The sequence below is a fragment of the Calliphora vicina genome, chromosome 3 (genome assembly GCF_958450345.1).
Source record: "Calliphora vicina chromosome 3, idCalVici1.1, whole genome shotgun sequence".
NCBI classification, from domain to species: Eukaryota; Metazoa; Arthropoda; class Insecta; order Diptera; family Calliphoridae; genus Calliphora; species Calliphora vicina.
Window position 1 is genome coordinate 114,001,807 of NC_088782.1, and position 27,807 is coordinate 114,029,613.

At 30.6% G+C, this 27,807-nt stretch overlaps 1 protein-coding gene across 4 annotated transcripts; it reads left to right on the forward strand.

Annotated features, from left to right (window-relative positions):
* The first annotated feature begins 1,606 nt into the window (after positions 1-1,606).
* LOC135953659 (uncharacterized) lies at positions 1,607-27,807 on the forward strand. Of its 4 annotated transcripts, none has more exons than XM_065503621.1 (6): positions 1,607-1,959; positions 9,921-10,397; positions 26,559-26,619; positions 26,783-26,857; positions 27,187-27,426; positions 27,561-27,807. In XM_065503621.1, the coding sequence occupies exons 2-6, from the start codon at positions 10,304-10,306 to the stop codon at positions 27,649-27,651; spliced, it is 561 nt and encodes a 186-aa protein (XP_065359693.1). In that variant the 5' UTR covers positions 1,607-1,959; positions 9,921-10,303; the 3' UTR covers positions 27,652-27,807. The 4 variants fall into 4 exon arrangements, with proteins under 4 accessions (XP_065359693.1, XP_065359694.1, XP_065359695.1 ...); XM_065503622.1 differs by having other exon boundaries at positions 9,925-10,397; XM_065503623.1 differs by having other exon boundaries at positions 10,200-10,397.

Genomic DNA, 27,807 nt, shown 5'->3' on the forward strand with positions numbered 1-27,807 from the left:
ATTTCAGCAGGAATTTGCCTTTGATAGTGTGTAAATTTACAATCCATTCTTTTATTACATTATTACTACTACCGATATTAAGTTCAAGGCTTTAAATCGAATGTTCATCTTCTATAGCAATGGAAAGTTCTATTTAAATAACACCATTGTGAACTTTTAATTAATTCATTAATTTCGGTTTCATGGATCCAGACAGCAAATGCACTAAAAGACATACTAAATACAATAGTTTGTCTTATACTACTTTCATTTGAAAACGTTATCCGATAAACCTCATTATAGGGTCCACTTCAACTCATTATTAGCATCATCATCAAAGGCAGCCAGGCAGTAGCAGCATCAAACCGAAAACAAATAGAAATAACCAACACAAGCTCGAACACGAAAAACACCCAGCAGTTAAGCAAGTAGTCAATGTATCCTTTATAGACAGTAATTGTCACTAATGTCTGATCACTTGGCTGACTTCAATTTATATATTTTGGGCCATTTGACAAAAAAAAGCAATTGTTTACTTAATACATACCAGGTAATCTAGCTGGAAGTCAATTGCCACTTCACTGTCTCTAAGTAATCTAAAGTGGAGACACTTTAACGGTTTATTTCGTACAGCACTTTTTTTTGAGTAATTCACACAATCATGTTTTATACAAATTGTGTTGATATGAATCTCAGCAGTTTACTTTCTTTTTGCTTAAGTATACTGACATCCCATGTAAGCTAGCGTAAAGTCAATTGTCTCTTTAGTGTCTCTAAGTAATCTGGAAGGTAGTCACTATAAAAATAGTTATTATTTTAGCCACCAAAAGTTATGTATTGGAGAGTTGTCGGAGGAAGGTTGGTTTTAACTGACAATTTGTGGTCAATTAGCACCCGTACATGTTAAAATAATTTTTTATGTAGCTGATTATGTAACCAGTTGGATAGCTAGTAAGGTAGCTGAATCTTTGTAACCGGTATGTAAATCCAATGTGTTGACTACTTTGAACCAGCTATCAGACAGACTCACTGTAAACCCAAAGGGTCAATTGACCCCCTGCTTAGGATATGTACTTGTCAAAATAACTAGATACGTAGCTAATTATGTAACTAGTTGTCAGCCTAAATAATAAGTAAAATCTCTAGTTCGTCACAGTCTCCTAGAACTGCTGGGAAGTAGGTAAAAACTTTACTTGACTTTATTACGACAACTGCTACATGTCTACGTAGTATGACGCTACGTAATTTAAACGTACATATGTATGTATGTATGTTTGTATGTTTGTACGCGTCGTGCAACAGCAAATGTTACAAAATTCTATCTATGCCACTGTATGAAATAGAAAAACATTTGACTTTTGCCTTTAGACCAATGCGGACGTGTTTACAGCAGTTTCAAATAAAATCATAATAAAAACAAATAAATACAAATGTGAAAACAATCAAGTGAACCAGTGAATTTAAAAAGAAAAAATTACGCGAATTTTTTAAAAAAAAAAATAAACGAAATGAATTCCAAATCTAGATTAAAAATTAATACGCCAAATTATTAATCAAGTATACGCCAAGATGAACAAAACGAAAAGTTCAAATTTAAGCAAAAAGTTTTAAGGATTAAATGTTTATAAATGTTTTATGCAAACAAAATTTTCTAAGGATTACGCTCAAGCAAATAAAAAACAACAAGAAAATGTTAAAGTGAATTATGATTTATGATATAATTTTAAACATTTTATCCCCCGGATTTTGGATTTAAATAGCAAACAAGCTAGAGGAGTCACATAAAAAAAAACTTATTTTATCTACAAATGTTTTGTTTTGTCCAAAACAAGACAACATCTAAAAACAGAAAACAAGAAACTTTATTTTGTATTACATGGATTTTAAGGATATTTCGTTTTTGTTTTTGGTAAAACATTGGCCAAGGATATAAGGCCATTACAGCAACCAAAAAAAACTTTGAATAGTTGCCAACACAGTGTAAGACAATTTTGTTTCAGGACAAAAAAAATAAAAGATAAAAACAAATAATACAAAACATGAAAATATAAAATAATAATTTTTGGAATACTGAAATTATAATGATTTATATGCAATGCACGCATGTTGCTCCTTTTTTATGAATGTCCCACAGTGGGTTCAATTGGAAAAAACTACTGGTACGATTGCTAAATGATGTATAAGAATCCTAAAGGATATAGGCTTAAATTTGGCTGTCACCTCTGCACAGTAGGGCAGAATCACAAAATAAATCTGTAATTTCTAAACGGCTTTTCCGATCGGAATAAAATTTCACGTATATGTAGCCAAGGAGTATTGGAGTTTAAGTTATTAAAATGGACCCTACAAATGCTCTATGGGGCTCAAAGTGTGGTAGCTTCGCCATGTAAAATTTTTAAACATGTGCCATTTTTTTGATTTCCACGATTTCAAAGTTTTTTATAGTTTTGGAAAGCGCTTGGTTATGTCTTGAAAAAACATCTTTGCGAGTGCTATTTATCTCTTATATTTTCGGAGTTATAAACATTTTAAAATTGAAATTTAAAATTTTGCCATGCCTTGGTCCGCTTTTTTTTTAAATATAAGATGTACTTTTGCAGCGAATTGACTTGGATTTCTTTTGTTAGTTAGACAACTAATCTACCAATAATATACAAAAGATTTTAGAGCAATATCAATTATGGATCCAAAAATATACAATTTTCAATTTAAAATTTAAAAAAATAGTAAATTTTTGTTTTTTTTTTTAGCGAAAAGGTGGCTTAACTTTTTATTTATTAAAACAAAATATTCTTTAAGAACATATAACAATTTTATGTTTTTCTGTAAGTTATCTTTATGGAAAACATTTTGGTATGAAAAACATGTCCTATTTTTCGAATATGTCGCCCTTAATAATTTGACCTATTTTTTTTATAAAAATTTCAAATTTGGGCCACATGTTCTAAAATCCCAAAGCTGGGTTCAGAAAACGGAAAACAGCTTTACAAAGCTTGATGTGTTCCCTATTTATCCGCAAAGTATTTTCCCAGCCCCGAAGGAAATGTGGATTCTATGAGCAAAATTGTAAAAAATACCATTATTGGGATTTTCGCTCCAGTTTTTAGGAATTGCGGAATTCCCTTTGACCTTTGGACAAGTTTTTTTACACCTTGTTATTTAGAATGACAAATTTAAAAAAAAACGTTGAAAATTTCATTGTGTTTTGTTAATATTTATTGAGTTTCTAAAACTAAAATTTGTATCAAAATTTTAATAGGATTGCAAATATAAAGAACAATTTGATTCACATTTATTCCGAACAAATTTTTTTGTTTAGATAAGTTAATTTCTGGTCTTACAAAAAAAATTCAAGTCAATATCTCAATTATTTTCAAATATATGCCACTTTAAATCTCTGCACTTTTTCATACTAACAAATTTTTATAAATTTTCTTAAAATTTTATTCAACAAGAAGTCAATGGTTTTTACTTAGTCACATATGAAATGAAAAACTGCAATATTAGTTTTTATTTTTTTTTCACAAATTATAATAAACAAATTTATTGGAATTAATCTGGCATTTAAAACATACCAGCCCGCCCAAAAACGTGGTGAGGGGTACAGATTTTGTAAAATTGCATTAAAATTATACTAAAAGTTATTTTTTCAAAATTATTATTTGTGTTATTCATAAAAAACATAACAATTTGTTTTAATTTCAAAAACGATTACAATACCTTTAACGTGCAATTTTTAATGAGCCTTCAAATCCAACATAAAATATTTAAAAAAATAAAAATTTGTCCAAAATTTATTATTTCCATTACTTATAAATGTAGTGTTACAAAGACTAGACATTATTATATATCAATGGAAACATAATTAGGTGTATTTTTATTTTTTAAATTTAAGTTTTACTGTAAAATAAAAATGGAGTCTCATTAAACAAATTTAAAAAATTAACTATTTGTATTTTAATTTTTTGAATTTGAATGATCATTAAAAAATTACCGTTTTAGATATCGTAAAACTTTTTGAAATTTAGAAAGTTTACTAAGACTTCTAATGAATAATAGAAAGAATTATTTTTAAAAAACTAAATTTTAATATATTTTTTTTATGGAAATAAAAAAATGTTACTGAAAAATTTACTATTTTTACAAAATTTGCTAACCTGACCACGTTTAAGGGTGGGCGGGTAACGTTTAAATGCCAGATTAATTCCAATTTGTAACACAAATTTTAAAACTAGTTGTGGCATTTATCTTGTTTAATGATAAACTTAGAATATTTTTTTAAAAAATTCACTATTTTCGACCATTGCCTAATGCAGGGTACACGAATATTTTGATTTAAAAATTTATTGTTATTATTACTAATATACTAATATATTATTCAAATACTATCAGCCCAATTATGAAAAAAAAATCCCTGGGAGTGTTTTCCCGTTTCTCATTTTTATACCCTTCACCTTCGTGAGAAGGGTATATAAAGTTTGTCATTCCGTTTGTTATTTCTACATTTTTCATTTCCGACCCTGTATCCTTATACATAGCGGAGTCGATTAAGCCATGTCCATCTGTCTGTCTGTTGAAATCAATTTTCTGATGACCCCAGATATCTTCGGGATCCAAATTCTGTCTGACATGCTTTCGAGAAATTTGCTATTTAAAATCAGCAAAATCGGTCCACAAATGGCTGAGATATGAGGAAAAAACCAGGACAACCTCGATTTTTGGCCTATATCTTGATTACTAAGTCATTAATATAGACAATATGGATATCTAATGATAGATATTTGAAAGACCTATGCAATGACGTATATAAAACCATAGTAAGTTGGATCTACAATGGGTCAAAATCGGAAAAATATTTTTTAACCCGATTGTTCGCTAAATATTAAAAAAAAAAATTGAAAAACCAAAAAAAATTTTAAATTTAAAAAATTAAAAAACCAAATCGAAAATTTTTTTGGTTTCCAAAAAATGAAAAAAACTGCAAAAAAAATAAGTTACCTAAAAATATTTAAAATTTGTATTTTGAAATATAATTTGGTGAAGGGTATATAAAATTCGGCACATCCGAATATAGCTCTCTTACTTGTTCCTATTCAAATTCTATGTTAAAAAAACGAAAAGGGAAAAAACTCCCCGGGAATATTTTTTCATAATTGGGCTGCATGTAAAAATATTACTATTTTTTTTTGTTAAATCTTTGAGAAATATTAAAAATAATAAAACTCCATTTTTGTCAGTAATTTTTTAATCTCATTTCAAAGAGTAGGTGGATAGAAATAATGCCAACAAACTTTTAACGTGTTATTTTGGAATTTATTAGGAATAAGAAGATATTTTTTAGAAACATATTTAGACATCCAAAAAAACGAAAACTTCAAAATTTAAACTTAAGTATCTTTTAAACTAAAAGAGATAACTTATTGAAATGAACAGAAATTTCTTTACCTTCACACTTGCTTTATAACAAAGCTTCACTCATTGAAACCTGTCCCTATTGGTACAAGTTACAAGTTGTACAAGTTTTCCTAACCAGAGTAGTTTGACTTTGACACCCTGTATCTCACCTTTTATTCCAAACAGGGTGCTCTCAAACGTAATTTTTTTAAAGCCTATGTCCACTTATACGTTTTTCTCATACATAATTTTGCATTCGACTCAGTAGTTTAAAAGATTCAGATTTACTACCACTTTTTTACAATTGAGCCCACTGTAAGTTTCTTAGTTTGTTTGTTTTGTAGTTGTGCCCTTAAATCATCAACAACAATAACATCATCATTGTTAGTATCAGTTGCAAAGTGATAATATTCTTTCGAAACTACGAGACTCATAGTACGAGTACAAAACATAAATATTAACAATACGGGGTAATAAAAGAAAAACTCTTGTCTCGAAATCTATCCATCTATGGTGTTGTTTACTCTGCTAACAATGATTACAAGTTGTTGTCAATTTCGTTGGTATTGTTAAGTTTGATATATGTTGCCGCAGGATTATTTACACTTTGGGAATATAGACGTCTCTTAGCGGCAGCAATAACAGTAGCAGCAGCTGCAGCAGCAACATACTCATCAACAACAACATTGTTGTCTCTTAAGGATCTCTCTTTCTTTTGTTGTTATACTCATCACCAAACAGTTGAGAGATATATTGGTTTTGTTATTGTGTTTGTAACATTGGGAAATAAATATTGAAAACAGTTCACATACCGTAATAGTAAAAGGTTCTTTTATTAAGTGCTTAATATCTTTAAATTTAAATATAACTAAGTTTGTGTGAGAAATCGTGGACATTTTTTATTCATTTGAAAGGAATATCGATCTTACTATGTAAGGAATATAACATCGTGAAAATGTCCGCCACGGCTTTGCTGGGTTGTCAAATTTTCATGACTCTGGCACATAAATAAGGTTTAATTTGAAGCATGGCTTGGATTATGTTGACTTTGAGAGCTGCTGTGGTTTGTGACTTAGGAAAACCCCACAAGAAAAACTCTAACGGCGTCAAATCTCACGATCTCGGTAGCCAGTTCACACCACCTTCAAGTGAGATAATGACCATGCTCTCAAATTATCGTGCATAATGTACAATGTCACATGAGGTGTGTAGCACCTAGAGCCGTCCTGTTGAAACCACAAGACGTTGGTATCGATAACATCCAATTCAGGACAAAAGAAGTTGGTAATTATTGACCTACAGCGCTTGCCGTTTACGGTGATGGCTTGGCCAAAGTCGTTCTCAAAGAAATAAGAGCAGATGATGCCGACAGTTCAAAATTCACAGCAAACAGTGAATTTTTCAGGATGCATTCGACTCTCCTGGATGTCATGTGGATTGGTATCGTCCCAAATTCGACAATATTGTTTGTTGACATACACATTCATACAGAAATTTCTCGAACAATTTTATCATTTGCAAATGTTGTTGATCCGTCCATGGAGATTTCGCAAAAGGAACTGTATAAATGACAGCCAATTCGACATATGTAGCTTCAACAATATGGCCGCATTAAATATAAATGTTCGGAAGTCCTAATACTATTTGGAGTATGACTTAAAAATGCGAAACATTTTGAAACAAATTTAATGAAAGTATTGACTATTGTTAGACATGACCTTTTCCCATCTTTCTGGCAACATATTGATTAAGTGACAAAATAACTGCTCATCCTTTGAGGCCAAGAACGAATCAAGCTAATATCGCTTACTCTGTTTTTAAAGTGAAACATATCCCAGACAGAGCGTTCTGCATCGATGGCAATAAATAGTAATCGGACTAGGCACGGTCTAGAATATAAAGCGGGTGAGACAAAACTTCCCAACCACTTTATTCTAAAGACTTTTTAACAGGCAGTGCAGTATGTGACCGAGCATTGGAATATTACGGTTTCATGTCTGGCCAATGCTCACTTCAAACGAATCAGTTGCATTCGGTACAGGTTCCATGTGATGTTCTTTCCAGATTTCAGCAACTCATAATAAATAGGACGCTTTTGCTCCCACCAAATACAGAGCATTATCTTAGCGCCATGGATATTTCGCTATTATATTTTCCCATCTTTCTGGCAACATATTCACCCCTATCGCGAATCAACATTTCACATGAAATATTTTCCCTTTTCCTTTTTTCGTTCATCAACTTTGTTCACGTGAAAAAAATTCCCCTTTTTGTGAAATTTTGTAAACAATAAACAGATGTTACGAACAAAATCAACTATTGTGAATGTAAAGTTCATCATGATATTCCCGATAGCAATTTTCACTTCGAGGGAAATGGATATTTCATGGGAACAAAATTTCACATGTTATTGCCGATAGGGGTGATTGATTCCGTGCCAAAAGAACGAATCAAGCCAATTTCGGTGACTCTGTTCCAAAGTGAAGCGTATTCCAGAGAGTCGGACGGGGCACGGTCTAGACTATTAATCGGGTGAGGCAAAACTTCCCAACCACTTCATTCTAAATACATTTTAACGGGTATTGCAACATGTGGCCTAGCGTTATCATGATGAAATATTACAGTTTCATTTCTGGCTGCTTATTCTTTGCGTTTTTCGGCCAATGCTCGCTTCAAACGAATATGCTGAGTTCGGTACAGGTTGCCTGTGATGGTCTGGCTAGATTTCAGCAGCTCATATTAAATAGGACCCTTTTGCTCCCACTAAATACAGAGCATTACCTTAGTGCCATGGATATTTGGCTTTGGTGTCGATTCGGTTGGTTGGCCGAGCTTCACAAACGATCTCTTACACTTCGGGTTATCGTAATGGGTTCATTTTTCATCGCAAGTAATCATACGGTGCAAAACTGATTTTCTTTTATAGCGTTCAGTATTTCAGATATGCAAAATTGTCTTTAAAGGTCTCTCGGATTCAATTCGTATGATACCCAATTTCCCAGCTTTTGGATGAAGCCTGCTGCTCGAAAACGTTTTGAAGTTGCTGATTAAGTATCTCCCAATGATTTTACAAACTCTTGCTGAGTATGACAACAATCTTCATGGAGTAAGGTCTCCAATTCTTGGTCTTTAAGCTTTTTTGGCTGGCCTGGGCGATCTTTGTCTTCGGTGTCACCATCTGAAACACATTTACCATAAGGTTTGGTGAGAAATCGGTGTGTTTCAGCTGCAATTTTTTTTCAAATTAAAGAAGTAATGCAAAACTTCCCGCATATGATGCTTTGTTGGCACAAAATTCAACATTTTCGAAGCAAAAAAAAACTTAGTTGTTTTGCACTATAATGTTCCATAACTAAGTGATAATAAATGACAGATATGTACCCTTCAAAATTACTGATATGTTATTAAAAACAAAAACCGCATTCGGAAGTTACAACATCTATTGTAAATCCCGCATTTTAAAACTTAAAAAATTATAGAATTCATTCATGGTTGATTTAGTTCATTCAACCTTTGAATGATTCTATTTTTGATAATTCAAATCTAGACAATACATTTTTAAAGCTATTTTGCAATGGATTTGAATTCAAAAAATGATTCAATAAGGAATTAATCCTATAAAGATTCTCAAAGGAATGAATTCAATATATTTTAAGTACTAAGGAAGTAAGCCAATGAATTAATTCGTAATGAATTCATTAACTGAATGTTTAAGAGATAACATTTAATTTGATTTCGAAAATGGAATTAAGAATTAATTCTTACGAACCTTTGGCCACAGAGGACAAAATTTAACAATGTTTTTGTATCTTTGACAGCTGTCAAATATAAAAAGGGAACTGTCAATTGAACTACATAATTCAACTATTTTGCAATGGATTTGAATTCAATAAATGATTCAATAAGGAATTAATCCTATAGAGATTCTCAAAGGAATGAATTGAAAACATTTTAAGTACTAAGGAATTAAGCCTATGAATTAATTCGCAATGAATTCATTAACGGAATGTTTAAGAGATAACATTTAATTTGATTTCGAAAATGGAATTAAAAGTTATATAATTCTTACGAAAGTTTGGTCACAGAGCACGAAATTTAACAATGCTTAGTATGTTTTGACTTTGACAGCTGTCAAAAATAACAAGGGAACTGTCAATTGAACTAAAATTTGATTAGACAATACATTTTTAAGGCTATTTAGCAATGGATTTAAATTCAAGAAAATTTTAATGATTCAATAAGGAATTTATTCTATAAATAATGAATTCTCAAAGGAATAAATTCATTACATTTTAAGTACTAAGGAATTAAGCCTATGAATTCATACGGAATGGTTATTAAGAATTAATTCTTTCGATCTTTTGTTCACAGAACACGAAATTTAACAATGTTTAGCATGTTTCGACTTTGACATCTGTCAAAAATAACATGGGAACTGTCAATTGAACTAATTGAAATAAAATATAGAATTCTCACAATTTTTGGTGATGGGTATAAACGATTCGGCTTAAACGATTCCAGTAAAAATAGTTCTTATTTATTTTCAGCTAGTGTCATCTATTTCGAATTTTTGTGGTGTTGAAAACAATAACAACATAAATACTTATATTGTGCTAAACAATATCGTATTACAAATCTATGGAGACCACCTTACAACTAAAAATAAAATATAAAACTCTCAAGAAAACATAAAAATAATAGAAAAAAAAAACATTTATACGTAGTTTAGCAAATCTCTAAACAATTTTATACTTACTTCCTTTAAAATAAAATAATCTTTAAAATAAAAAAAAATAAATACTAAAATGTTAATGGCCTGTTTTCAGTAAAGGGTCAAATGTCTAAGTGTTTGTGTGTTTAAAATTTATCCAAACACATCCTTTAACGCTTTTAAAACCATTTACAACAATATCCTTGAAAACTTGGCATTATGTCGCATTTTCAAAGGCGTCGTCGACAGTTTGGTGAACCTTGCGATTGTCTAAAGCCTCTTATAAGGATATTTGGTGTTATAACCGCTTTTGGTAAGTAAATGAAATTTATATTAAATTTTTTCTTATAAAATAAATGTTAACGTCTAGTTTAAATGTATGTAAATTTGTTAAACGATTATAAATAGATTAAAAATATTCCTAGTTGAATGATTTACTCTCTAATGTAATAATAATTGATTTTTGTTCAAGTAAAAATGTATTATTTGCATATAACAATTAACGCATATGATTAACCGGTTTAAATAGTAATTCTCTGAATTTTAAGGTTTATTGCATATGTTAGTGATATTATACTTTAACTGACAGTGGAGCTAAATGGAAAATAAATAATAATAATAATTTTTCAGCTAAAACTGTTTTTCATCTTCTATTTGAAGTGTTTGAAGCAAATCCGATTCAAACTCGATCCCAATATATGAAATTTGAAAAACTGCCAAATAACTAAAATAACTAGTTCTAGAACGAATGTAATCAGAACCACTTTATATTCTTTAGTGACTGCCTTGGACCTAGTGTTGTCACAATTACTTCAAGAACCAGTTCTGTGGAATACTATGAATCTTTAAAAAAATCAATTCTTTGGCACTACTTATAGATTGGGCAACTGTACTGGAAATCTTGGAAATATTACAATTAATCGTCAGGAAACGATTAAAAAAATTCTATATAATGTATGTTTAGGATCTAATGTAACGGCCGCACAGTGGGGATATGAAAAAAAAGTGAAAATAAATCTGTAACTTCTAAACGAATAGCCCGATTTCCCATGGCTACACGCAGAGAAAAAATATAGTTGGGCATGGTTACTGTAACCATTTCAATATTGTTACAAGTTTTTTAACTATATTATAGTCACAGTAACCATTTACATGATTGTGGTAACCATAATATGGTTAATTTACGATTCACATGATTGTCTCAACCATATATATGGTTACAGTAAACATATATATGTTTGTGACAACCATTTATATGATGAAGGACTTATCATATTATGGTGCTCTCGGCTTAAGGCTTATCATAATCTGAGAACAACATATTATGATAAAATTATTCATCATAAATATGGTTGCCACAAACATATATATGTTTACTGTAACCATATATATGGTTGATACAATCATGCGAATCGTAAATTAACCATATTATGGTTACCACAATCATGTAAATAGTTACTGTGACTATAATATTGTTCAAAATCTTGTAACACTATTTAAATGGTTACAGTAACCATGCCCAATTATATTTTTTCTCTGCGTGTATAGAGGAGGTATTGATAAGTTTTAGTTTTGAATTTGGGCTTATAAGACCAAGGGGGCGCCCAGCCAAAATGCCCCAAAGTGGGGCACCTCGGGTATATCAAAAATTAAAAATGATGCTGAAGATTTATATATATATGGAATCTACTAGACGATATCTAGAGTCAAAAGTTATGTGCATTCAAACTTTAAAAAAATAAAAAAATTTAGCCATTTTTGTTTCGAATAAGTACTTACATTAATTTTAAATTATACATAAAATAATAAAAAGATAAATAGTGTGTTTATATTTTTTTGAAAGACAACATTTCGAGAAATATTATAAAAGCAAAATAATATCAAAATTCGTATTATTGCGTGGTCCAGAGCCTTCCGAATTGGACCTATTTTTTATATAAATTTCAACTTTAGACAACATTTTCTCAAATCGCATAGCTGCTTTTAAAAAAATTAAGGCCTGCTTCAATATTGTGCAAAGGGATTTCATAGTCCCGAGCTTGGTGAATTCAATAAATCAAAAAATCTAAAAAATCCCAATTTTGGGATTTTTGAAAAGTTTTTTGGGAATTGTGGGATTGTCATTAACAATTCACAAATATCTTTTTCACTTTTGGATCGAAAGTTTCTATATAAGTGTAAATTTTATTAAAAACGATTCATAAATAAAACTTTTATTGTATTTTAAAAATTTAAATTTTCCAAAAAAATCAGCTTTAATTTTTTATTCCCATATTTTCGAAAAAAGTCTTATAATTTTTTTAATTCTTAAAAATTTTGTACATTTTTGAAATGAGGACATAATTTTCTACAAGGAAAAGTCGAACGGGCTCAAATCGCACGATCTCGGAGGACAGTTCACATCCACATGAGACGATCATGCCCTCAAATCGATCGTGCGGAATGTTCAATGTGGCTTAAGCTGTGTGACAGATAGTGCTATCCTTTTGCAACATCAATTCAGCCCAAAATAAGATGGTAATCATCGACCTATAGTGCTCGCCATTAACGGTGATGGCCGGGCCAACATGGTTTTCAAAGAAATATAGACCGATGACCAAAATCCACACCAAACAGTGACTGCACCGGATGTGGATTAGTATCGTCCCAAATTCGACAATTTTATTTGTTGACGTACCCATTCATCTAGAAGTGGGTTTCAGCGATTATGGCGACTGTGAAATGGGCGAACAGAATACCCATTTTGATAAAACAATTTCATCATTTGTAAGTGTTGGTGAAAGCTAAACCGTCCATAGTGATTTCGCAAAAAAAAAACTGAATAAATGACTATCAATTCGACAACTGTAGCTTCCACAATATGGCCTCTATCAACTGTCAAAGTTCGGAAGTCCCTACTGGAAGACCCTTTATATATGTTGGATATATCTTGAAGAATAAACGAAGCATATTAATTTGAAGTGTACATATGATTCGGTACAGCCGAATATAGCACTCTTACTAGCTTCATTGTCAGATATGAAAAAGTGATAAAGAGTTTTTGCATAATAAATACCACTTAATAGTAACAGAAAATCAAATACTTTTAAGATTTCTAAAAACTAGACATAATTACCTATCCATTGATATATAAAATTATTTATTTCAACATAATTTTGTAACAAAAATAAATTAATAAAATTTGAAAATAAACAATCATTAAAATGCCATAAACTTTTACGAAACATTAAATATTAAAAAATTCAAAAAAACTACATGTAATTACCTATCCATTGATATATAATACTTTATATTCCGCTTTATTTTACTTTAAAATATACACTGTTAAAATAAGCCTTTACTTTTTGCATTTTCACAGTGCTTACTATGCACTTCTCATTTTTTCATAGGACCTATGTAAACGTTCAATTGAAGCGTTGTTGTTGTTTTTGGTCATGATTCGTGCTTGTTCGTTTTTAGTAGTTAAAATACGATTGTTATTTTTAGCTTATTTCATTTGGATACCAATGCAACGTCAATGAAATCAGTAGACTGTTTCGTTCATAGAATTGGTATATTTGTCAAAAATAAAACGGAAAATTAAGAAAAAAAAATTTTCATCAAAAATTAAATTTTCACAAAAATAAAAAAAAATCCTTGAAAATGCTATTTGAAAAAAAATCGCCAATTTAAACAAAAATCGCTTTTTTCACCGCAATTAAATTTTCAACAAAAAATTGCAAATTTTATTAAAAAACAAAATTTAAATTTTTACAAAAAAATCACCAAAAATTAAAAATCTCCAATTTTACAAAAAAAATCACCAAAATTAAATTTTCACCGAAAAATTTTAAATTTTACTAAAAAACAAAAATAAAATCGCAAAATTTAGTAAAAAAAAATCCTTTCACGCATATTTCACAAATAAATCACCAATTTCACCATTTCCATTAATGCAAAAAATCTATAATTTCACCAACCGTTTCACCAACAACTAATTTAAATTTCCCCTAAATAGGCAGTTTTACAAAAATTTTGCGAATTTCATTAAATCCAACCATTTTATTTAAAAAATATCAAATTCCTAAAAAAAACACAAATTTTAAAAAAAAATTACTAATTTTAAATAATGATTATAAGAAAACTCGAATTTTACCAAAAATTTTTCCTTTACCAAAAAATCCGAAATTTCTAATTTTAAAAAATCAGTATAAAAAAACTCCAATTTTATATTAAAAAAATCTCTAATTCCAAAAAATCACCTTTTCGAAAATTCCAATAAAATTCCTAAACTTCTATTAATAAAATCGCTTATTTGCAAAAAATCGCTACTTTGACAATATTGTTTTACTATCACGCTAGTTTCACACAAAAAACGGACATCTCTCAGTTTTGTAGGACACCAAGATGGTGGAAGTTCTTTCGGATGAACATAACAGCGATTTTGAAGCGTTAACGATGACTCATTTTGATTTTTATAATTTGTACTTTTATTAATGAAATTATCAAATTATCCTATTGAAACTAAATGAAGCTATCTGACCGCGATTTAATATCGCGATATTTATTGAACGTGTAGCATGTAGTATTGATGGATCACGATCCAAATCGCAGAATAACTTAATTTTGCGTGATCCATTACAATGGATCGCGATCCAAATATCACAATATATCGAGCCCTTAGCGCCAAATTATCTTAAGCGACATTTTTAATTTTTTTTTATTGCAGAAATTAAAATTTTATGGACCGACTGATGTTTTAGCGTTCTCAGAATATCAAAATTGTTAATAACTTCAAAAATATAGGGGGTAAAATTTTATCGTAAGTCAATGTTTACATTTTACAGTAAACAAATTTTATCGTAAGCGACACACAGTGGTATAGAAAAAAAGAGGGAAATAAATCTGTAACTTCTAAAGAAGAAGTATTGTCGAGTTTAAGTTTTGAACGTGGACTTCATGGGCCCATCAGGGGCCCTACCAAGGGCTCTCTATGTAGGACACCCCGGGTATGTTACATTTTTCAAACGATATTATTTTCTGGTTTGAGTTCCGATTTCAAAAAAATTACATATATAGAATTTCAAAACCTCGTCGTAGCTATCAATTATCTCTTATAGCTTAGGAGATATTCGCATTTTAAAATTAAATTTTCAACTTTTTTACCCACCCTACTCCAGTTTTTTGATAACAGCATATCCAAATATTTCCCGATTTTCTCCAGTTTTCCTTTATTGGACTAACAACACATTTATGTGTCAAATAGAAAAAGAATTGTTTAAAAATAATGACTAAGTCCAAAGTTATATGCATTTGAATTTACAAATTTTTAAAAAGGCGATTTTTCGCTAATTTTTTGGGAAAAAAGAACTTTTATTCTTTTTAAGTTATCGAAAAAAATTTCTAAGAAGATGTATAAGAAATTTCTACTTTCTGAAAGCTAAGTTTTCATAAAATATTTTAAAGGAAATAAAATTTCAAAATTGTTGTTACCAAGGGGACCAGGGTCTTTCAAAAAACACCTATTTTTTATGTAAAATAAAACTTTAGGGCAAATATTCTCAAATCGCATATTCGATATCAAAATATAGTAACCGATTTTAGGTGGCTCAATATGTTTCTAATTATTTTGTAAAGGATCCCGATAACCCCGACTCTGGTATGGATATTATAGCCAAAAAACTAAAAATTTCCATTTTTGGAATTTTTCAAGACTTTTCTGGGAATTGCGGGATGGCTGATAATAAATTTCAAAATTCGTTTTTATTTTTCCATTTTAAATAGAAAAATCTACATAAAAACTTAATTTCAAATCGAAAAATTTGTATTTATACAAAAATTCAATACATTTTTTGTCATATTTTTCAATAAAGTATTCCATGAATTTTTAATTGTCAAAAGTTATAAATATTTTTGATAAATAGACAAATAGCTTGAACGAAATTATATTATATTGCATCATAACATTTTTAATTCTATGTATAAATTTCAAAATAATCAAAAAAAAAACATTCTCCTGTAAAATTTGTGTTTTGTCGTTTACGATAATTTGGCGCTAAGGGCTCGATATATTGAACGTGTAGCAGTACCCTATATATTTAAATACTCAGCACAAATTCTATTAAATTTAAAATTGATTTTCACAAAAATTCCCTGAATAAGCTAATATTAAAACAACCTAAGTACCATGTACAACACATGTAAGTTCTTTATAGCTATTTACGTTTTATGAGTTCTACTAAAACTTTATAGTTTCTAAGGGAGTTTAACTTAATTTGACAAGAAAAAAATCTTTACTTTGTATTAGTTTTAGAATTCAAATTTAAAAAATTGTACAGGCAATCCCACTATAGAGAACAAATAATATTTTAAGTATGATTTGAAAATGTTTCCCTATTTAATATACAAATCATTGTTAGATTTCTTAATTTATTATGTAAGAATAATATGTATTAAGTCATATTATTAACAATATTGTTTATAAATGATTGTTTAATTGTAGGTACTTAAAAAAAAAGTTACAACGTCATCATACTATATCTATTGGTTTATTTTACAAATTATTTCTATCTATCTGATTTTTTACTGGTTTAATTTGCTTATTTCTAAAGTATGTAACGCGTAATAAACTGGTGTAATTAAATCAAAAGTTAATATTTATTTTTTTTTTGCTAAAATATAATCATCTTAATTTTAGCATTGACTAGTTAGGGTTATAACCTCTGTGAAATAAATAATAAATATAAGTAGTACGTGTAATTCAGTGATACTAAATGTCACTATTTAACATACAATTTCTCGGTTTTAATTCCGCTTTTAAGATTTATATTTTAGTTGTTTTGAGATCTGAATTTCCGTATAATATTATTTAATAATAATTTTAATTGATGACGTCTTTCATTAACTCTCTAGCGATTGAAATGCTATTGATACGGAAACTTTATTTTAAATGAAAATATGCTTAATATCTGGTTATTTAAGGCAGGTCTGCAGCCTTTAATTTGGTTTCAATTGTGGCTCTAATTAAACAGAATACAATGTTAATTATGACCAATGAAATGTTTTAATTATTAAAATCTGTTTATGAAATCAAATCATTTAAACACTTTTTACTTTAAGTATTCACAGCTCTTGATCGTAACTCAATTTAGAAAGTTTCTATTGATACAGTCTTAAAGAAGATATCCTCAATGATACACCAAATCTTCCACAAAGTTTATGAACAAATGTCGCGAAAATCGTACAATACTGCCAGATCGATAAAGTCTCTCGCCTTGTAATTGACAGTGTAATAATGAACAAGTAATAGAGCTATATTCGGCTGTGCCGAATCTTATATACCCTTCACCAAATTATACTTCAAAATACAAATTTTATATATATTTATAGGTAAAGACGATTTTTTTTCCAGTTGTTTTTTAAATTTTTTTGTATTTTTTTTTTCGAATTGTCATTTATTTTTTTTTTTAAATTTTTAAATTTTAAAGTTTTTTTTTTTTGAGAAAAAAAATTCGGGTTAAAAAATATTTTTTCCGATTGTGACCCATTGTCGGTCCAACTTACTATATACGTCGCTGCAAAGGTCTTTAAAATATCTATCATTAGGTAGCCATATCCATATAAATATATAAATGTCTTTGTAAGTTTGTTTGTTGGTTTGTTTGAGCATCACGCCTAAATGGCTGAACCGATTTGATTGAAATTTGGAACGTAGATAGATCGTTACTTAGAAGCATCAATAGGATATTTCTCTTTTCAATATTTGGACCAGAAAGGGATAAACAGGGTGAAAACCGGTAAAATTGGTACCTTTAGTTCTTAAACAAAATTACAAAACGGCTGAACCGATTTTATTGAAATTTCGAACATAGATAGATTATTACTTGGATCATCAATAGGCCATACCCTTTTTCATAACTTGGATCATAAAGGGATAAAAAGGGAAAAGGGGAAAAACGGGAAAAATAGGTACCTTTAATTTTTAAATATTGAATAATTGTTTAAAAGGAAAACATGTTTAATTTAGCTCACTATAGTTACAAAAATATGTATATAGAAAGTACCTTTTCAAAAGTCTACCTGCAGGGGGTTAAAAATGGGTAAAATTAGGAATTTTGTGTTTATCCATATTTATGTCTATTTATTTGTTTGTTTGTACCTTATAGGAGCCTAAACCACTGGTCCAACCCTCTTGACGTTTTTACTCTATATTTCTATATATTTGAAACGACCAATAGACTATTTTTTATTTTGAAATTTTAAGTGAGCGTGGCACCTCCAATACAAAGTTAATAGTTATTATGGAATATCTGGTGAACATTGTGAAAGTCACAAAACTTCGCGGGATTTACTTTGATACCATTGCGCACGGCTTTCCTTAAAATGGGCGGGATTGTATAAATGGGCGAGGCACCACCCATATATAGCAAATAGTTATTTTAAAATATCTGCAGAACTATATTTGTGACAAGATTCAAACTTTATAGAAATCCTTTTCTTATCACAACATGAAGTTTAACGGAAAACGGGACGGATCGGAACACCACCCATACAAACTAAATAATTATTTTCAAATATCTGGAAAGGTATAATTGTGGAAGTCTTTAAACTTTGTCCGAAGAACACCTTTAGCATTTTACATGGCTGTATTGAATTAGTGGGCGTGGCACCTTCCATACAATGTAAATTGTTTATTACCAACATCTGAAGAACTATAATTGCAAGAGTATTTAAACTTTGAACACATTAATTTCTTATCACTATACGGAATTTGGCTGATTGTATTAATAATCACAATCAAACAATATAAATAGTTATTTTCGAATATCTGGAGTACTATAATTGTGAAAGTCTTCAAATTTCATAGGAATCAATTTCTTATCACTGCATGAAGTTCAACGAAAATTAGTATGGATCGGAACTGAAGGTGAGTCACCTTCCATAAAAAGTAAATAGTTATTTCTAAATATTTTGAAAACTATAATTACTATATACTTCAAACATTGTCCGAATATCTCACTTATAGTTTTACATAGTCTGGCTGAAAATTATTTTAGTGGCCGAGGCCCCTCCCATGCAAAGTATTTTCGAATATCTGCAGAACTATAATTGTGAGTCTTCAAACTTTATACGAATCAATTTCTTATCACTGCATACGGTTTAACCAAAAAAGGTAGGGATCGGAACAGGGGATTAGTGCCCTACCAAACAAAGTAAATAGTTATTTCTAAACAACTTGAAAACCATAATTACAATATTCATCAAACTTTACATAAATTGTCTGTAAATGGACGGAATTCGACCATTTGAAAGTGAAAAATTAATTTAGTATATTTAGAGAACTGTAACTTTTAAACTTTGTGTGAATTCATTTCTCATCACTGTAAGGAGTTTAGTTAAATATGGCTGGGATAGGAACAGTGGGTATGGATACAAGGTACTTAGTCAATTTTGAATATCTGAGTAACTAAAATTGCATGATTCTTCAAACTCTCTCCGAAATATTTTTTTATAATTTTACGTAATGTGTCTGAAAACACCCGGACGTTAATAGTGGACATAGAACTGGACATGTTATCGAATATCTGATGAACTTTATTAGAGAAAGTCGTAAAACTTTGAAGGATTTATTTCGTTACCACAGTTACAAATGGGTGGTATCAGATCATTTGTAACTGTGGTATCGAATATCTAAACAACTGTTATATGTAGAGTCTTATAAATTTTTATAAATTGCTTTCATATCACTGAAATCGAATGTTTTAAGAAAATTATCAATATTTATACATATACATGTACATTCAAAGACAGACAAGAAATTCCGGTATTAATTATATTCATTTATTTTTGTATAGAATCCTTTTATATTTTTTTATTTTACTAAAACAGGGGTAGCGAAGCGCACCTGGTCAAGCTAGTTGTCTATATTAATGACTTAGTAATCCAGATATATGTCAAAAATAGGTAAAAAATCGAAGTTGTCCTGATTTTTTCTTAAATATCTCAGCCATTTGTGGACCGATTTTGCTGATTTTAAATAGGAAACTTCTCGAAAGCATGTCTGACAGAATTATTGAAGATTTGGATCCCGAAGATATCTGGGGTCTTCAGAAAATTTATTTCAACAGACAGACAGCAGACAGACAAACGGACATGTCTTAATCGACTCCGCTATCTATAAGGATCCAGAATATATATACTTTATAGGGTCGGAAAATTATATTGTGGAAATTACAAAAGGAATGACAAACTTATATATATATCCTTCTCACGAAGGTGAAGGGTATAAAAACGAAATGGCAAAATCAATAACCAGCAATATTTTTCAGCCACTACATCGTTTAGGCTGAAATTTCCCACTGGCCTCTTCTTCCGTAATCTTCATAAAAACATCATTTCAATACAATTTTGTAGGTTGCATATTCTTGAAGTTCTTAAAATAAATATAATCAAAATCAAATTTACAAATATGAGTAGGTATTTGTCTACATACGCCATTAGCGTTTACTATTATATTTAAAATTTCATCTTCAATATTATATTCAAAGATATTATTTTGTGTGTCTGCAATAAATATAAATTTCGTAAGAAAATTGCTTTGTTTTTCTTTTTTTGGTGGGCCTCTTTTGAAGTTTTGTTTCTTTGTACAACCATAAATATATCGATGTGTTGGCTGATAAGATCTCGATAGAAATCCAATCAAATGTGGAGGACATGCATAAAGGATTACCGATTCCTATGAAAATTGTTTTATAAAATCAGACATATGAACATAGTACTACACCATTTCCAATTGTATTTCAGAAATTTCTAATTATATAACAGAAAATTCCTATTATATTTCAGAATTTTCCATTTATATTTCAGAATTTTCTAATTGAATTTCAGCAACTTCCAATTATATTTCAGAAATTCCAATTGTTTTTCCGAAATTTCCATTTGTTTTTCAGAACTTTTAATTTATACTTAAAAAGTTTCCAATTGTATTTCAGAATTTTCCAATTATATTTCAGAAATTTCTATTTGTATTTCAGAAATTTACATTGGTATTGCTATTAGAATTTTCTGAAATACAAATGGAAATTTCTGAAATACAATTGAAAAATTCTGAAATACAATTGGAAACTTTTTAAGTATAAATTAAAAATTCTGAAATACAAATGGAAATTTCGGAAATACAATTGGAAAATTCTGAAATATAAATGGAAGTTTTTGAAATTCAATTAGAAAATTCTGAAATACAATTGCAAACTTTTTATATATAAATTAAAAATTCTGAAATACAAATGAAAATTTCGGAAATACAAATGGAAATTTCTGAAATACAATTGAAAAATTCTGAAATACAAATGGAAACTTTTTAAGTATAAATTAAAAATTCTGAAATACAAATGGAAATTTCGGAAATACAATTGGAAAATTCTGAAATACAAATGGAAATTTCTGAAATACAATTGAAAAATTCTGAAATACAATTGGAAACTTTTTAAGTATAAATTAAAAATTCTGAAATACAAATGGAAATTTCGGAAATACAATTGGAAAATTCTGAAATATAAATGGAAGTTTTTGAAATTCAATTAGAAAATTCTGAAATACAATTGCAAACTTTTTATATATAAATTAAAAATTCTGAAATACAAATGAAAATTTCGGAAATACAATTGGGAAATTCTGAAATATAAATGGAAGTTTTTGAAATTCAATTAGAAAATTCTGAAATATAATTGGAAATTTCTGAAATATAATTGTAAAATTCTGAAATATAAATGGACAATTCTGAAATATAATTGGAAATTTCTGAAATACAATTGGAAATGGTGTAGTACATTGTACAATAATAGCATTTAACCATGTCAATATGTTTTTGCAATAACAATGGCGCCAGATATTGTTGAAAATTTATTGTCATGTAAACGGTTTTAGCTGAGGAGGATATGTGTGATTGCTAAGAAATTCCTTTCAGCGCATACAATCTTATATTTAAATAGAGATTTGTAAAATTACAAAAATACAATAAGGGTGGCTCAATTTTGTATGCTGCCAAAAATATTAATATTTCCAAATAAAACTAAACTTCTATAGGTTTTTTGAAACTCTTTTTGAATGAAAACCATTTTTGAATTTGAAACCATTCTTTGAAATACTGTTTTAGCAGCCACATTTACATTTTTTTTGTACATATGACTAAAAAACTTGCTGTAAATGCATCTGAGAGTATAAGTTTTTACAAATTCATTTTTGCCAGTATACTTTCATGTTTTCTTTGCCTTCTACTAATAACTCCACACTTAAAACAATAAGAAAGAACGCATACACCAAAAAAAAAAAGGATCTAAAAAGCAACCATTTTAAACATTTCAACAGAAAATTCTTAAAATAAAATATTTTAAATTAACAGTCATAAAAGAAATCAGGATATTGAACTTTTCGTTAGAGTGTTTTTTTGTATAACAAAGTTTTGTTGACATGTCATAAGAATATGAGTAAGTTTGCACAGCATCAAAATCAAATCGTATTGAAACGCGTAAAATTAATTTCAGGAAGAAAAATATAACTTGAATTTGTTTTTCAACTCTTGCCTTTCCCTTGTAGAGTATGAATGTTGTTTTTTGGGGTTATAGCTTTATTTTGAGTTTACGTAGATTCACTTTAAGTTTTCTGCATATTTTAGTAGTTTTTCATTTAGTTCATTTGAGTTTTTGTTTTGGCTGCTCTTTGTTTGTGGATGTTTTTGTGTGGGTGGGTGCAAAAGTTTCTGGTTTATTAATCCAGTTAATGTAATTGAATAGTGTTAAAAACAAAAACACAAATTGGATATTAACCCTTAAATGTTTGCAGGGGTCAGAATGGAAGTAATTTCTTATAGTTAGAGAAGAAAAAAGTCAGAATATAAATACTATTAGGAAAGTCAATACTCTAGCAGAAACTGGATGATCCTACTCTAGCTGGACTAAGGTGATCTTACTCTAGTCGAACTGGGGCTATCCTATTGTAGTCGGACTCTATTTGCACCCAATTGGGGTGTGGCAATAGGAATAGAAATATCATATTCTAGTCGGAATAAAATGAACCCATTCTAGTTGGACTAGAATGATCATATTCTAGGTGGACTAGACTGATCCCAATCTAGTCGGCCTAGAATGATCCCAATGTAGTCGAACAGGAATGAACCTTTTTCAGAATGATCCTATTCTAGTCGGACTAGAATTATATTATTTTAGACAGATGAGAATGATCTTATTCTAGTCGGACTGGAGCGATTCTATTCTAGTTAAATTTCCATGTTTCGTCTGTCTGTGGAACATCAGAGCAAAATGTGGCCATTGGATCATGAAAGACTGGTCTCTGAGAGAAAACATGATGGTTTAACACCCGCCTTTGGTTTCGAGATATAAGATAATTTTGTCTTCATTATATCGTCTTAGAATCTTATGAGGACCCAAGTTTAAGTAACGTGGGTTGCTCGCAAATTAGCGACTTCATGCATGAAAGAAGAATAGTTTTCTTCACTAATTTCGATGGCTAAGTGATCCCTGTGGATCCCGTGAGAACCAATCGCTACTTCTAATAAAACTGATAATATTTATTAGTGACACATTTCAGAGACAGTCCAGATCATGAAAAAGAGCTCTACTAAGACGTACGCTCTCGTTAGGCCGGGTGGTCACGTAGAAGATGTTTATTCTTCCTCCTCTTCATCTAAACAATTTATACAATAGCTATAACGTGGGTAAGCCATACGTTCCCACATGTGTCAATCATGCAGTGTCCAGTAATTATACCCGTATGAAGCCTAATCGAATTCCTACCAAGAGACACAAGAATCCTTGTCCTATCCTTTGTCAGAGTAGGCCGGAGCATTTTGGATATTCTTCAAGTGATGATATTTGACAACCTGTCGAACTAGAACGATCTTATTCTAGTTGGGCTATAACGATCCTATTTTAGTTGGACTACAGTGATCCTATTCATCTTGAACTAGAACGGTTCTATTCTTGTCGACTTGAAGATCCTATTCTAGTCGGACTAGATTGATAGATTTGAAGGGCTGTGTACTATAGAAGTACACTTCGACTCGAATATTCATAAGGTGAAGAGAAGAAATAAAAGGTTTCCTAGATCATATCTAGCTGTATCCCCCTGTCCATCATGGTATATTTCCCCTAGCCATTTTTTCTTGAGACCCTGTAGTCTAGGACAGTTACACAGAATGTGTTCCACTATCTCTAGTTCCGCAATATCCTTGCACAACCTACAGAAGTCCTGTGCGTCCATATCCCATTTATCAATGAAGGTTAAAAATGACCAGTGCCAGGTTATCAAACCTAATAATGACCTGAGGCATGTCCTATCCAACCCAGTTACACTAGGATTGGTTCTCAGAGTCCCGAAATCTTTCGAAGATCAACCTATAATATTCAAAGTCTCAGTGCTGCCTGACTATCTATATAAATTGTCACTAAAGACCCCACCGACCTTATCAAATCCGTGGCTTTCCGGATCGCTAGGATATCTGCCTGGAAATGGTCTCCCCCTATGACACTTTGATGTATTCATCTTCTATATAAACTCCGTCTCCCCCTTAAAACAGAGATGTTCAAATTCAAAACAGTCGCCCTTTCTTAGAGTCACAATTGGAGGTGAAATACCGAAGTCTAAAGTCGTTATCCTATGGTTCGAAATCCCAGTAGGGATACTAGCCTGACCAATTAGACCTACCACGTACGAAATGTTCGTGTGACCTACCCGCTTTGGTCTTGCCAGAGAAGACTCAAGGTGTTGAAGCAAGTTCCTAGCTGCCACACTTGCCACATAAACCTCAATTGGCACCAGTTATGCCAATGGAAGCTCACCTCTGAACTTTACTGAGTATCTTCCTATAACTACTTTTTCTCATTGCCTCCCAACAAACCCTTTATTTCCTTGTAAAGAGTACTAATTCTGGTTTCGTTGGGTTTATACCCATCCCATTTGCCTTGGTACAGTTTGAGAGGTCGCTTAGCGCCGCCAGTAATTTCACTGATCGTCGAAAGAAACTTTCTCTTGTTCAGAATCACAACGTCGTCCGCATAGGCAACTATCTTCCTTCCCTTAGTTTAAAAGATCTTGAGAATAGAGTTCACCCCTGGTAACCGGTTTTCTAATCCTGTAATCCTGCTAGCATGAATTCGCTGATTGTCGAAAGAAACGTTTCCTTTATCTGAATCACAACGTCGTTTGCATAGGCAACTTTATTCCTACTCTTAGATTCAAAGATCTTGAGAATAGTATTCACCGCTAGTATCAATATCAGGAGAGACAATACTCCAACTTACGGTGTACCCCTGGTAAGCCGTCTTCCAATTTTGTTATCTTGCTAACAAGCTTCAAAACTTTCCATCTCACCAGTAGGTCCTTAACCCCTTATTACCTCTATCCTAATGTAATTAAAGCTAAAGTATATTCCCTATGCTCTAAGCCGTATGCTCAATGCAACCCAAAACCTCATGCAGTGCACTCTCCACAGACTTATCCTTGAGGTAGGCATGCGGAGAGTTGCTAATAAGGTTGGTATCTATATTGTTTCCTAAGATAGAGATCTATCAGTCGCTCAAGAGTCTTCAACTGAAATGACGAAAGGCTGATAGTACTAACATCCTTTGGCTTCGAGTAGCATGCTTTACCGGTTTTGGGTAAGACGTCTCTACTGAGGCAACTCCTGAAAATATCAGCCAATAGAAATAATGCGTCCTGTGGAATATTACATAGAATAGCCTGAAAAACCCCGTCCGGATCCGGTGACTTATACGAGTCGAATATATTCACCGCCCATACTAATTTTCCCCTGAGACTATTTCCTCAATGCAACTAGAAATGTGACTTAGACCCGTGGTGCAGTGTCCCCCTGGTAGTCGTCCCTAATTTCCGTTTCTGTACAAGCAGGAAAGTGTGTTTCCATAAGAAGGGGGAGTGTCTCTGAGTTAGACTCCGTCCATGAGTTGTCCTCCCTTTGAATGTATCCTACGACTTTTCGGTATTTGAATAGAATTCGCCGAAACCTGGACAACTCATTGATGTTATTAACGAATTTGCTGTATGATACCCATGAATTCCGTTTTGATCTCTTGAGATCTCCTTTATACTTATTGAAACATACTTTATAGTTGTTACAGTCGCTTAAAAGAACGAGTCGGACTAGAATGATCCCATACGGACTAGTAAAATCCTACCCTAGTTAGATTAGAGAGAGATCCTCCTCTAACTAACTAGAATGAATCTTCTCTAGTCGGTAATAGTCTACCTAGTCTGCCTTAACTGAACCTGATGTCCTCTTAAGGGTTAAAACATCTCTTCTAGCTTAATTTTTTATTTTCCTCTTTCTAATATAATTATTGCTAATACATTTGTTTATATGTCTGCACATGTACTTAATTAATCTTAAATAAATATAAGATTAATACTCTCGTATTGAATTCCTACTAACTACGAAAACATGTTTTTGATTTAATTTCAGTAATTTGTGGTGTCGGGGTGGATGTCTATTTGCATGGCTATGAAGCTGGTCTATTTATCTTGTAAGTACTAGAATCTCCACCAACTAAACATGTAAAAACATCCACTTATAGTTGATTATTTATTGAAATTTCATCTTAGCTTAATAAATAAATAAATTCATTTGGTTTTTATGATGTTTTCATGTTTATTTCCTTCATTATTGTTTTTTCTTTTTCGTTTCAGAATTTCTTCAATAATCATATTGTTGTTTGAAGTCAAATGGGTCATAACTCTTTTCCTACAATTAATATTTGGCAAGTAAGCATTTATTTTGGTATATATAGAGACAACATCATGTTGTATTCATTCACTCATAGCCAAGATGAGTGCTAGGGGATTTTCGTTATAAATATTTTTTATTTCAAGGGGTGTTTAAGGAAGAGGTGTTAATAAATTTTATTGAAAAATTCCATTTATTAGAATAGGAAGGAATTATTTTAAATTTTACTTATATTTAAATAACACTTCTTTTTGAGACCCCTTCCTTTTGCCATAAACATCCTTAAGTATTTGTTTTTCACATAATCCTCCTCTTCCTTTCTTGTCTTTGTATGTTTTTCTCTCGTTTTCATATTTTCCATTTCCAGCGATAACTATTCAAAATGTTTACAATGTTGGTCGTGCTGTAAATGCTTTGGTAGCTGGCGTCTCGCCTTTCCCTATATTGCTATTGGCACCGCTCTAATGCTGTGGCCCCACAATCTCTGGTTAAGTTATGTGGCTGGTCTTTTGCTGATACTTTTGGCGGTGCTGCGTTTATGTTTGGTCTTTCGTTTCAGTAATAATTCAAAGGATGAGGGTTTATTACCGCAATGTGATTTTGAAAAGTAAGTTTGTTGTTTTTCCTCCATTTCTTTCATACTTTCTTTGTGACATTACTCGAATATAAATCTAATTTAATTGCAGCTTGATGTTGAAAAAAGTGTTTTAAAATAAATTAATTTTTGACATTTCTTTGCAGAGTTGAAAGTGGTCCGGATTTACCGGAAGATGGCTTCATTGAAATTGGCCCCAGTTTAGAGGATGAAGAACCTATTGATGATGTTTGTTAATATTTGATAATTAGGTTTAGTTTTCTAAACTTTGTTTAGGTTTTAAAATAAGTCTTAAAATAATAATAATGATTTTATTTTAGTTTAGTTTATGTACAATATACAATATGCCGATTTATAATAATTTAATATAATAAAAAAGAGCTTTTATATGTT